The sequence below is a fragment of the Artemia franciscana genome, chromosome 3 (assembly GCF_032884065.1).
Source record: "Artemia franciscana chromosome 3, ASM3288406v1, whole genome shotgun sequence".
NCBI lineage: Eukaryota > Metazoa > Arthropoda > Branchiopoda > Anostraca > Artemiidae > Artemia > Artemia franciscana.
In genome coordinates this window covers 51,296,873-51,310,701 of record NC_088865.1, presented here as the reverse complement: position 1 = coordinate 51,310,701, position 13,829 = coordinate 51,296,873, and the positions used below count along the sequence as shown (strand labels likewise).

The 13,829-nt window shown below is 36.4% G+C and overlaps 1 protein-coding gene across 2 annotated transcripts in view; it reads left to right on the top strand.

Moving 5' to 3' along the window:
• Positions 1-13,829, top strand: part of LOC136025387 (lysine-specific demethylase 3A-like) — a 266,827-nt gene that overhangs the window by 108,934 nt on the left and 144,064 nt on the right. Inside the window, exon 1 of one of the 2 annotated variants that reach the window (XM_065701372.1) lies at positions 8,003-8,182. The exons of the other annotated variant lie outside the window; for it this stretch is intronic. Within the exon in view, the coding sequence (XP_065557444.1) occupies positions 8,086-8,182 (97 nt within the window). The 5' untranslated portion in view covers positions 8,003-8,085. Of the gene's footprint in view, positions 1-8,002; positions 8,183-13,829 lie in introns of those variants that run through there. 2 annotated transcript variants of the gene reach the window in all.

Below are 13,829 nucleotides of genomic sequence, written 5' to 3'. Positions count from 1 at the left end.
ACCATAAGGTTTATGTTGCGTCAGAAACCTATGTTTTTCCTAGACAGTTGAAGTCACCTTATACAAATTCAAGCTTATGTCACAACAATGCTTTAAAAGTAAATATGTATGTGCGTAAGAAATTCATATAGCAGTATTTTACATTACTGAATGGTCAATCATAGTGAGTTATTAAAACTTTTATATTTATCCAGTTATCGACTTATTATATTCTTATTTCATATGATGAATTAAATGTATATAATGAAAAAGGTGAAATTGGTTTAATGTCGGATATTGGCTTCGGCCCGCTGGACGGCGTTGCAGCAATTAAGGTTTATGTTTCCTCTGAAACATTTTTTTTAAAAGACAAATTTAGACATCTAAAGACGCTTTACAGTAAGGTTTATGTTCCCTCAGAAACCTGTTTTTTTTTTGACAAGACACTTTTAGACATCTTAGACACTTTATACACCATATACAAATTAAAGCTTATTTCACAACACTGCTTTAAACGTATATACTTTTATGCGCAAGAAAGCCATGTAGTAGTATTTTACACTACTCTATGGCCAATTCTAGTAAATTATTAAAAGTTTTATATTTATTAAATTATCGACTTATTATATTGTTATTTCTCATTATGTTATGAAAAAGGTGAGATAGATTTAATATCAGTTATTAGATTCGACTTGCTGGATTTCGTTGTAGCAATTAAGGTTTATCTTTCCTCGGAAACCTTTTTTTTCGATAAGACACTTTAAGACAACTTAGACACCTTAAGACAGTTCATCCTAAGGTTTATGTTCCATGTAAAGCCTGTTTTTTTTGCGATAAGCCTACTGCTTCAACTTCCAACGGAAGGACAAGATACTTATACCGTTTGATTTATTATTTCCAGATGTATCCATTCACCAAGCCAAAATTTTGATGTCACTCAAACTTTCTTAAAAATAGGAAAAGTAGACTTTTTCCAATGCTTTTAGAAAATTTTCAACCTATTTAAACAAAAGATTGTAAAAATATAACATGACATATGGATGAAGTCGAATTTAAGCTATGGGATGATAGCAAAACATTTTAAAAGTTAAAAAGTAAAAATTACAAAGGTGAAAAGTTAAAAAGTGAAATACGTCATAAAGCTTGTGTAGTAAAACAGCGTAATCCAAGGAAAACTGTGTAGTAAACAATTGGCTTTAATTTATGCCTAATTCTATTATATTAATAAATTAACATAAAAAAATTAAAATAGAGCCAACAGAGAGCGAAGCTCAAATAAAAGGCTACATATTATGAAAACAAATTTATGGTCCCCCAGACGACACAAATAAAATAAAACAAAGAAGACGAAGCAAAACATAACAGCTTAAAGCAGGAGATGGACAAGAGTGGCTGCCCTGGCACAGCCAATTCACAATATTATGCTTCAAAACAAAAACTATAGAATGAGAAGTACCTATTTTAAAGGGTAAAATATACATTCATTTAGCGTTTTCTTTAAAAGAAAATTCGCGATTCAGATGTTTAAATTTTTATGTAATTTAAGCGAATTTCTTAGTTTGATATCTTATTGAAACTCGAGCTGTTTTACAATTTGCCGAGGGGCTTTATATATTCCAAAAGGAGCAGAAGCAAGCAATAATTTGCTGGAAACTAAATATCTGGAAAGTGAATACTGGAAACTGAATAATGCCAAAGTTATAACTGCAAGTGTTTAAGTTGACTATTATAGGGTTTAATGACTAATATGAAGTTAAAGTATATAATATTTCTTAACCCTTCCTATTCTACCTCTAGCTTATCAATTCCAATTTTAACAATCCCTTTCTTAGATCTCCCAAAAACTATAAAATCCGTCTTAGACAAATTTTGTAAAAAAAAAAAAAAAAAAAAACTGAATTCACTTGAGTTGCTAAATTTGTAATTTTTAGCTTCAAAAGGTACCATCGTATCATCTGCAAACATAACTGCTAGGCTATCCATATGGGATGAACAATAAGGAAGATCATTTATGTAAATTAAAATAGTAAATGTCCTTATATAGACCTCTTGGGACACACATATCACCTAGAGAACTAGGCTGAGACAGATAGTCTTGAATTTCTACTTGGATTTCACGATTTTGTAAATATTTATTTTATTAATTCAAATACTTTTCCACGACTTCCTGAGCTATTCATTTTGTCAGACAAAATAGAATGATTTAGGATGCCAAATGCTTTTTTATATCATAAAATATGCATGATTGACAATGAAATTGTTTCGGAAGTTTTTGTATTTACTACGGATAACTTCTAATAATAAAAATAGATTGAAAATATGCATAAACGAAACTTAAATCACATATGCAGGATGTTTCAACAGGCTGGTTAAAAGTCGGTACTTTTACCGGTACTGTAGTGAATTACCTTACTTTAAGCCTATTGAAGTTTCTTTGGAATTCTTTAAAACTAACCCGGGCCAAAAACATAATGTTCTCTTCTGATTGAGGTAAATAATCTTTACTACAAGGTCGATTCCAGGGGTTTATCATGTGTGAACCCCCCCCCCCCCCGCCCTGAAATTTGTGTATAACTCGTAAAAACGTATCAAATATACGTGTAATCAAATTTTTTATGTGTTTTTTAAAGATTTTTTTCATTAACTGATCTCAGGAGTGATTCAGCAATCCATTGTTTTTTTGTTTTTTTTAAGGATTTCTTACTATACTATTTTTAGTAAGGCCAATGATGATTTTATTGGTCATTTGATACTTAATAAAAACAAGAGCTAATAGCTCATATGGCACTTTTGACGAGGTCGGAAGAGCTATGAGCCAAGAGCTCACATGGCGTGAGTTCTAGCGAAATTCTAAGAATTAATAGATTGATTTAAAAGGAAAATCAGGGGCTAAATGCCAGTCAGGATTTAAAATAAGAGCTCTGAGACACGAGGTCCTTCTAAATATCAAAATTCATTAAAATCCGATCACCCACTCGTAAGTTTAAAATACCTCATTTTTTCTAATTTTTGTCTCGCCCTTCATCCCTCCAGATGGTCGAATCGGGAAAATCGCCTTTATCAACTCAATTTGTGCAGGTCCCTGAAACGCCTACCAATTTTCATCGTCCTAGCACGTCCAGAAGCCCCACTCGCCAAAGTACTGGACCCCCCTAACTCCCTCAAAGAGAGCGGATCCAGTCCGGTTACGTCAATCACATTATCTACGACATTTGCTTATCCTACCCACCAAGTTTCATCCTGATCTTTCCACTCTAAGGGTTTTCCAAGATTTCCGGTTTCCCCCTCCAACTCCCCCCAATGTCACTGGATCTGGTTGGAATTTAAAACAAGAGTTCTGAAGTATAAGACCCTTATAAATATCAAATTTCATTTAGATCTGACCACCCGTTCGTAGGTTACCAAAGAGAGCGGATCCGTTCCAGTTATGCCAATCACATATCTAGGACTAGTGATTATTTTTCCCACCAAGTTTCATCCTGATCTCTCCACTCTTGGTGTTTTCCAAGATTTCCGCCCCCCCCCCAAATCCCCCCAATGACACTTGATCCGATCGGAACTTATAATAAGAGATCTGAGTTACGAGGTCCTTCTAAATACGAAATTTCATTAAGATCCGATCACTCCTTCTTAAGCTAAAAATACCTCATTTTTCCTTATTTTCAGAATTAACCCCCCCCCCCCCCAACTCCCTCAAAGAGAGCGTATCCGTTACGATTATGTCAATCACGTATCTAGGACTTGGGATTATTTTTCCCACCAAGTTTCATCCCGATCCCCCTACTCCCGATCCCCCTAAAGTGTTTTCCAAGATCTTAGGTTTCCCCCTCCAACTCCCCTCAATGTCGCCGGATCCGGTCGGGATTTGAAATAAGAGCTCTGAGACAGGATATCCTTCTAAATATCAAATTTCAATGAGATCTGATCAGCCGTTCGTAAGTTAAAAATACCTCATTTTTTAGTTTTCCGAATTAACCGTCCCACACTACCCCCCCCCCTCAGATGATCGAATCGGAGAAACGACTATTTCTAATTTAATCTAGTCAGGTCCCTGATACGGGACCGACAGACGGACCGATGGAATTTGCGATTGCTATATGCCACTTGGTAAATACCAAGAGCCATAAAAAAGTTCAAAGTATCCATCTGTTCAGATCTTTCACTGCTGGTGCTTCATTCCAATCTAGCTTTCCAAGAGCAACTTTTCAGTTTTAATTTCCCCTTTTTGCAGTAATTTCTCTCATCAAACTCTTTTGAATCTCATAATCGGTTATAGTTATACAATGATCTGAAGATTCGTCCATAATCACAGATGTAGTTTCGTATCTGTAACCCCTGGTTCCCACTGCTGCGATTTCGCGCAAAATCCTGCGACATGCGACAAATCGTTCGACAAACGACGCAAAACCATCCGTCTTTCTGCAATGTCGGATGCTTTGAATAATTTCAACTCATACGACAAATCGCATGCGTTGTTCTGATTTAAAAAAATAAATCATAACCAAATTCATGGAGCTGATTGAAAAGCTAATTTTGGCTGTTAGGTGTCAGCCCATATTATATTCCAAGGATCACGAGTTTGAGAACCTGATTTGAATTCTTCTAGAGTTTGTCGCAGTGACGCAAAAGTCTGAGTTTCTTTGTGAACCTCCATCCGATTCTGTCGTACATCTGTTCCACCAGAAAAAAATCGTGTCGGGATTGATGCAGCAGTGGGTACTATAAGTAATTCAAAGAATATTGCCAGTGCGTGTCCTAGATGAATTGGCTTCTGCGGAAGAAAAGCTACAGTGATGAAAGAGGTCAAGCGTGTCTCTGAACAGGGTTGTCACGTGTAACACAAAAATGTTATTTTAGCTACGTTCACTGTAGCACTTTTGCTCTTATTTGACCATGTTGAAAATATAGATATAGGAAATGCAATTAGACGATGTGTTTCACATTAAAATATAGGTCACAACATTTTTTATGCATGACAATAATCTAAATACATTTAAATGTGGGATAAAAGAATTAACTTAAAAAACGTATGGTCAAACGGACCATACGTGTGTAGTAATTCGTTCATAACATTATCTTTTGTCTTAATGTTTGCGTGACTTCTTTTCGTTATCTATGTATTTTATTCTTCATATATTCATTCATAGTAATTTTTGTTCGTTTTGGCTTTAATTTATTTGAATTTATGCTTGTTTTCTAACTGTTTTCTAATTTTATTACTGGTTAATTTTAGCAATTTTTGTGAATATATTTAATTTTTTTCCGGTTAAGGATTGAAAACTGGAAATTAATTTAACTTTTATGCAAAATCTGAACATTCATTGAAGATTATCATCCGTAGTTTTGCATAATAGAAGGTCCCATATTCAATTCCATATCCCTTGTCTTTGAGTAGTCTTTCTTAAAAGAATGTGACAATAGGTCAAACTTTACCTTAAGGAACGAAAGCCTTTGGAGGGACAGCCCCAGGTAAGTACGGAATAATTTCTGTTTGTTTCATGTTTTAACGTTACTCCTTACTTTCAGTCAAAAAGTTGTATATTTCAATTTAATTTCTGGTCCTTTTTCAAATCATTCTGTGAAATCCTCCTCCCCTTCGTAAAATATCCCTTAAAAATTTTCTCTTCAAGGAAAATTTTCCCCGTGGAAGAGCTTTCCGCAAAAAATGTCCATAAGTTTCCTAATGACAAATGGGTAAGCGATGGGCAAATTATATAACTTACAGCCCTTTCCCAAGGGGCTCTTGGGGTCATATCATCCTGATAGACAATGCTATTGGACCTTTCAACTGGATATTTGGATGCCTTTGGGGAAAAGGGGTACGAGTTACCGTCCAGTTTTTTGGTCACTTAAATAGGACACTAGAACTTTTGATTTCCGTTCGAATAAGTCTTCCCCCCATTGTTTAAGAACTTTGGTTCGATACGATCACCCTTGAAGAAAAACGCGCATCCACGACTTCTCTTCTAGCAAAAATTCCCCTTTTTTAAATTAGGAGGCTGAAACCTTTACAGTAGGGTGTAATTTTTATTATGATCACTTGACTTTTGAGGGTATTCCCCCTTTTTTAAAAATCAGGAAATACGCTTCAGGCTCCTAGCTTTTGGTGAGTATTATTAAAATTAATAAATATTATAGATTTGGAATCAGCATAAAAGTCCAATTCTTTGATGTTTTAATTTTTATCAAAATTCCTTTTTTTTTTAGAAATATTGCTACTATGGGGTCTAGTTGCTTCTTACTTTACGGTTTGTCACCACGGAGTATTTAATTTCTGTTCGTTGTAAGTTTGTGTTAATATAGAAATTTATTCATGCTAGTCTGTAAGCTTCAATATGGCTGTTTACTTTTCTTTTGACAAACCTCTTTTTCGGTAAGACACAATAAAACATGACATTAGGCTAAATTTTGGTTACAATTAAAACTGACCTGCTTTCTAGGCCAATCAGTCCAATATAGCGGGAAAAAACGCGATCAGCAGCTGAAAACTCCTATGCATATTATAGACTTATATTAGTCTATTATATTATATTATATCTATTATTATTATATTATTATTATTATTATTATATATTATTATTATTATTATATATTATATTATATTAGTCTATTATATTATAGACGTAGAGGTGTAATAACAATAAACATATTTTCTTACTCTATATTCCAACTCTAGTTTCTTTACGATGCACAACTAGTCCTAGCCTATGTACATATTTGTATACCTCAGGGCAGACCCCCCCCCCCATACGCAGGTATAGCAAACTCAGGGCAGATCCCCCCATACGCAGGTATGGGCTAGGAGTGGGGGGCTAGAACCTCCTCTAGCGCACGAGAGTTACTAGAAGGGGCAAGGGTAGGTAGTGTATCTTTATAAAAATCTCCAAAGCGAAATTCAAGCAAAACATGGACAGAAAACATTCAGTTTTTTAATCTAGCTGGTTGGTCCTTCTTTCCAAAGAAAACAACGTTACTTGTGTATTACTCAGAACACACTCAATAAGTAAAGTTAGGTTCTTTCGTGAAACTAATACAATGCAGGTAAGCCTACGTTTTAATTAGGTTAATCTAACCTAAATGTTCCTTCTCGTAACAGTATAAAGTCATGTTGTGTCCATTGACACACTGTTTTGTCGTGGGCAACAACCCCTTATCCTGGAAAATATAATTGCCTCTTTTTCAGTATTTGGCAAATCCCAAATCTTCATTTCAAAATCCATGTTGAGACACTATCTTCTATCACTATGCGTAGCAAACTAAATTGAGTTTTGTCTTTGTGGATATGAGACCGGATTTTCTCATAAAATGTACCTGCATCGTAGTTTGTTTCACGAAAGAACCTAACTTCACTTATTGAGTTTGTTCTGAATAATACACAAGTACCAAAAAAAAAAAAAAATAGCTACGACATGTCCCAAATGACACAAATTAGTTTTACCAACCTATTTTATTGTCCTTTAAAAGTTTGCATATTCGAAGGCATAATTTGAACATGCGCTGTTTTGCAAGGATAGGTATCTAGGCCTGTGCTCTGAAATATCCAGATTTCCCCTCAATCGCCTATCTGACCCATCCTTTTTCCAAAGTAGAATATCTTTTGCACATAACTTTTAAGCAAATGACTTGATGGAAGAAATCCTTATGTTCATCAATCTCCCTCCAATGCTCAAGTGCAATTATAAGAATAACCCTTGCTACTCGTACCTGGTCAACCCTGGATACACCTATGCCCCCATTCCCAATCACTGTCTCCCCAAAACCTCTAACTTGCGCATCATTCAAATACTTAGGCCCAAATGCCAATTTAGAAAAAAACAATCCATTGACCTTCTGTATTTTTTATCAGAATGAATGAAATGTTTTTATATTTGTAATAATACTAAAATAGATTGCCACTGAGTCAAAGCAAATGAAAAAAGTAGCCTATTATTTTTCACAAAAATTATAAGAAAATAACCGCTTGGAGCGCGTCCATCTTTTAGCATTCCTTTGTGTTTATGCGTTACAATCATCAGTCTGAGTTTTGATTTCGTGCTGATAAGATGTATTTTTTGTTATGAATTTCGGATACCTTTTTAATTATTTTGGATACACTTTGTGTTAGTTATGGATGATAAAACTGGGAATTTTGATCCACGTGGAGGAGCAATGCCTAAGGAAGTTGGAAAACCCCCCACTAGCCATGGAAATGTTTTACCTGCTGGTAAGCACACTAGGCTTAGCCCAAAATCATAGCCTAAGTCACCTAGGCTAAGCAGAGCATAAAAATTTGATTCGTTCACTCTTATAAGCTCTAGAGAAAAGGTAGACATAACAGCTTCCCAGGGTCTGTTTGAGGCCCAGGGATCATCCCTCAAACTTTATTCACATAGGCTAGACCCAACTCAGTTACTTCCCAATAGGGAAGTTACTTCCCTATATCAAGAAGGCCCACAACTAAGAGGTGTCTATTGGGGGCCTGTTCCCCCTTCTAGATTTTAAAAAAATATATTTTTTTTTAATTGAAAATGTACTTATTTGAACTATTGAAAAACGAAGCAATTTGTATAAAGGACTTGTTCGGCCGAGGCTTGAGACAGGCATGGTCCTTGCATCCCCCTTTTTCAAAAAAGATGCTAAAATTCTTGAAGATGTCCAGAGAAGAGCTACTAAGATGGTGAGTAGACTGCATGAGCTCCCTTACCCCACAAGGCTCTGCAAGCTGAAACTCCCAACTCTGGTTTATAGAAGAAGACGGGGTGATGCCATTCTGGTTCATAAACTTATTAATACAAATGCAGTTCCTGGTCTTCTTCCTCTGGCGTCTCAGGATTCTCGTACAAGGGGACATAACTTGAAGTTATCCAGGCATTTCTCCTCAAAGCGGCAACGCGCCCATTTTCTTACCAACCGTGTTGCCAACCTCTGGAACAAATTACTGCCAGATACCGTTGCTGCCCAAACCACAGACAGCTTTAAGAACCATCTTGACAATGAATGGTCAAAAAAAGAATGGAAGTATAACTGGGAAGCACTTGAATCAGCAACATCAAACCACTAGTCAGGTGTATGTATTCTACTATGTGTCATGTGTTATCAACTCTGGAGTTTCTACAAGGAAAAACCCTTATATTGCTCCAAGCTCCAATTTAAGGTAAAATTCACCCCTTCTTGATATTTGGAAATATATGAAGTCATTTTTTGAGAAGTAACATAACTGCTCTACTAGAAATTTACTAAACAGGGTATATTCCTAGATAAGAACATTACCCACTTGATCAAAGCTTGATCCTTCTTGCAACTAATTCGTTCTGGAGTGCAAATTAAGGTAATCAGCCCCCCCCACATACATCTAGAACGTGTAAATATATGCCTCAAATTATATATTTTCCATGCATTTTGCCATGCGTCACTCTTTTCTTTATTTACGACGGAATTTATTTATTATTTTATTACGATTTAACGGCAAAGGAGCAACATCAAGAAACAGAAAAATTCTTGGAAAGTATATAATTTGGCTTGTGCTATATTTTTGTACATTAGAGGGGGGGGTGGGGCTAAGGTGAATCAAAACGCCTTTAGAAATTATATAAGTAGGCCTATTTATCATTTTCAAAAGATGTTTTCAGAATTCTATTGTATTTTTTAGAAGGAGTAGTTCCAACTGTAAACAATCTATCACAGGCTAATCCTAGCGTGTTCTGAAGTGATCTAGGGCAAAATCTTGGGGTGAGGGGAAATGTGACAAGGGTACCAATGAGCAAAATCTTGGGGGAACTAATGTGACAAATATGTCAATAATTAGCGTTAAAAAGAGTGAAAAAAACAGTGAAAGAGGGCACCAGAAAAAAACTAGGGGTGGGGGATGCCGGGGTCCCCCACTCCCTGGATTTGCCAGTGTTGGGCAATATATTACCCCAAAAATAATCAACAAGATCAGGAACTTTGGACATATTCTGTTTCTGTGAATATTCAAAGCTCGTGAATGTTGGCATTCACTTGTGAATGTCTGAAACACTATTTTTCTCCTTGGATTTAGTCAGCGTTACCTGTCAATTTTTTTAATTTAATACAATGTTTGATGATGACAGGTTAAGTTATGTTAGGTTTTTAACCCATTTCCGATATTTGTAACCTAAATTAACATAATCTAGCCTAACTTTTACCATCATAGCTTACACAAGAGTGAAAGAGCTGACTCTCACAACTAGTTGAATCCAAGGAGAGACAAGAATTTCGGATGTTCCCTGGTAAAAGTCGAGATTAAACCACATTTCGGTAAGGCTCTATCTAGTTTTGGGGAAGGGGCTTTGACACAGCGGTGTAATTTCGTCACAATCCTGGAAAGGGGTAAGTTAGAGCCAATTTTCCCAAATCAAGTGAAAACTGAAAGAGAAGAGCCATATAGTACCATAAAGGCAGACATACTGAAGGTTCTTGTGAATGCTTCAATTATGCAGACTTATCTTAGTTTGACAGTATTTTTGAAGAAACTAAATTTAAGTGAGGGTCAAGCTAGTATCTGGGGTCAGTTGCCCCCCCCCCAAGACACTTATTAGGAGACAGGGGGCTAAACAAGATCTTGCATAGGGCGCAAAAGGGAGTAGTACTGCCTCCCCTCGAAAAGAATCCCCGGGCTTCTGCCTGAAGCTATGAGGTCTATTTGGGAAGGTTGTCAACTATGGGAAAGGCGGATTGTCTATATGCAAACGAGTTGAGGCATATACAATAGTATCGTTAGTACAATGCCAGTTGGACCTTCTACAGGTGACAGAATAGATGGGAAATATGTAGTTTGGACCACTTATTTGAACATTATTTAGTAAAGTATTTGGACAGTTGGAAGTTAGAAAACAATTCTTACTTCATAATATCAGAGTAATTGTAGTTAATACATCTTGCATTCAGACCCGCTGTACTTTACCCTCCCCCTGGTGTGAAAATATATAGCCCAAATTTCTTTCTGAAGTATTATATTTTTATGATACATAGGTATATTTTATTAGGATTAACCTGACTTCACTTCGTGAGCGGTAGGGGTTGTATCATACAAGTACCATATGTTCTGAGCAAAAGTATGGTTTTATTCAGTGTTTCACGTTTTTGGGGAGGGCCTAGTAGCACCCCTGGCCGAAGAACTACTTTTGACTTTATTTCAATGCAAATTCTGCTTGATTACATTATGTTTATTTAAGAAATTAATTTTCCATTCATATCTGGTTTGTCAACTTTTTGTCGAAATAATGGAGCCTTTGTTATTAGCAGGTATATAACGGTTGTTTACGGGCGTTTTCCATTATTGAGCTTCGAGGCATTTACAATCTGTTTCTTACAATCGTTTGCATCTGGATAGCGTTGAATGACTTTTACTTTTTGGGTATTACCCTTAGGCCGTTTCAATTTTGGCAGGTAATTCCCTTTAAGCCAAACCTTTTCTTTTAGGTGGTATGAAAATAAACTTTATGGTGTACATAGTTTTTCACTTTGTTACACCATGAAATTCTTTTCGTAGGGGCATCGCAGTGCATTCGATAGAACCGTTTATCCCAGCCCACTTTTGATCAACATTATACCTAGAAAATATACTTCAACCCGTTTTGTCAGAGATGATAAAAGTTGATTGTACTGAAATGGTTTTAATTCATTTGTTGATTTTTATTTTAGTGTTTTTTATGCTACTTTAATGTCCCTACTTTCGTAGGGACATTGCGGTGTATTCGATAGAAGCGTTTACCCCAGCCCACTTTTAGATCAACATTATACCTAGAAAATATACTTCAACCCGTTTTGTCAGAGATGATAAAAGTTGATTGTATTGAAATGGTTTTAATTCATTTGTTGATTTTTATTTTAGTGTTTTTTATGCTACTTCAATGCAAAACTATTCCCCCTCTATAAACAGCTGTTTATCCTTCTGTCTGATTTATTTTAGATCATCAAATTTTTTCATCCCCACGGCCCAAACACACTTGAATTTCATGGTCAAAGCAGTGTGGTTAAGTCAAATAGACTCCGGTGAAACTCTGTTGAAGCTTAAAGGGCACGGGGATGGGTTAAATGAGGTTGTACTCACACGAGGCTAATTTTATGGTCTGAAATGTAGTGCAGCTCCCAACACAGCTTATAACTCTTTGTATCGGAAAGTCGTGTTTGGTAATTGGTTCCCTCTCTATCTCCTTTCAGCGGTTTTCTTGGGCCCCAAGACGATATTTTTTAAAGGATTTTGCTTTCTGAATCGTAGTCTAATAAATTTAGGCTTTGTGCAATTGCCACCCAATTTTAGATTCTTAAATCATCCCCTGTGAGGGGACTGTGTAACATAAACCATTGTGTTATAAGAGTACAAAAATTAAGTACAGATTTTCAGATATTAGTGTATTGTCTACTCCGTCTTGGGTTTTACTACTATAAGAATAAGTATTTTATTAATTAGCAATGCATACCCAAATTATATTTCTGTTTTTTACCTCATGCTGAAACCCACGCTCCCTTGAAATAAGCTATGATTAATTCTACAGAATAAATCTTGCAACCTAGATTGATGCTAAACACACCGTAAACAGAATTCTTTGGATCAACCCATGGTTTTTAAGTTGAATACTTTAATCAAGTGCAAAATAGAACTTAAAAAATGAATCAGCGTGTGTAATCAGTATTTGATAAGATAATGAGGTCCAGAAAGCCAAGTGGCGACTAAATTAATTTTTATGGCACTTGGTATTAATCAAGTGACATATAGCAATCGCAAATTCTGTCGGTCGGTCTGTTGGTCTCTCTGTCCCGGTTTTGCTAGTTTAGGCACTTCCAGATATGCTAGGACGATGAAATTTGGCAGGCGCATCAGGGACCAGACCAGATTAAATTAGAAATAATCGTTTCCCCGATTTGACTGGGGTGGAGTGGGGGGACGGTTAATTCGGAAAAATTAGAAAAATGAGATATTTTAACTTAAGAACGGGTGATTGGATCTTAATGAAATTTGATATTTAAAAGGATATCATGTCTCAGAGCTCTTATTTTAAATCCCGACTGGATCCGGCGACATTGGAGGGAGTTGAAGGGGAAACCTGAAATCTTGGAAAACGCTTAGAGTGGAGGGATCGGGATGAAACTTGGTAGAAAACCTAAGCAAAAGTCCTAGATACGTGATTGTCATAACCGGAACGGATCCGCTCTCTTTGGGGGAGAGTTAATTCTGAAAAATTAGAAAAAATGAGGTATTTTAACTTACGAAGGAGTGATTGGATCTTAATGAATATTTAGAAGGACCTCATAACTCAGATCTCTTATTTTAAATCCCGACCGGATCCTGTGTCATTTGGGGGAGTTGGAGGGAGCGGAAATCTTGTAAAAGGCTTGGAGTGGAGGGATCGGGATGAAACTTGGTGGGAAAAATAAGCACAAATCCTAAATACGTGATTGACATAACTGGAATGGATCCGCTCTCATTGGGGGAGGGTTAATTCTGAAAAATTAGAAAAAATGAGGTATTTTTAACTTACGAAGAAGTGATCGGATCTTAATGAAATTTGATATTTAGAAGGAACTCATGTCTCAGAGCTCTTATTTTAAACCCCGACCAGATCTGGTGACATTGGGGGGAGTTGGATGGGGGAACCAGAAATATTGGAAAACGCTTAGAGTGGAGAGATCGGGATGAAACTTGGTGGGTAGAATAAACAAATGTCGTAGATACGTGATTGACGTAACCGGGCTAGATCCGCTCTCTTTGGGGGAGTTAGGGGGTCCAGTTCTTTGGCGAGTTTGGTGCTTCTGGACGTGCTAGGACGATGAAAATTGGTAGGCATGTCAGGGACCTGCACAAATTGACTTGATAAAGTTGTTTTCCCCAATTCGACCATCTGGGGGGG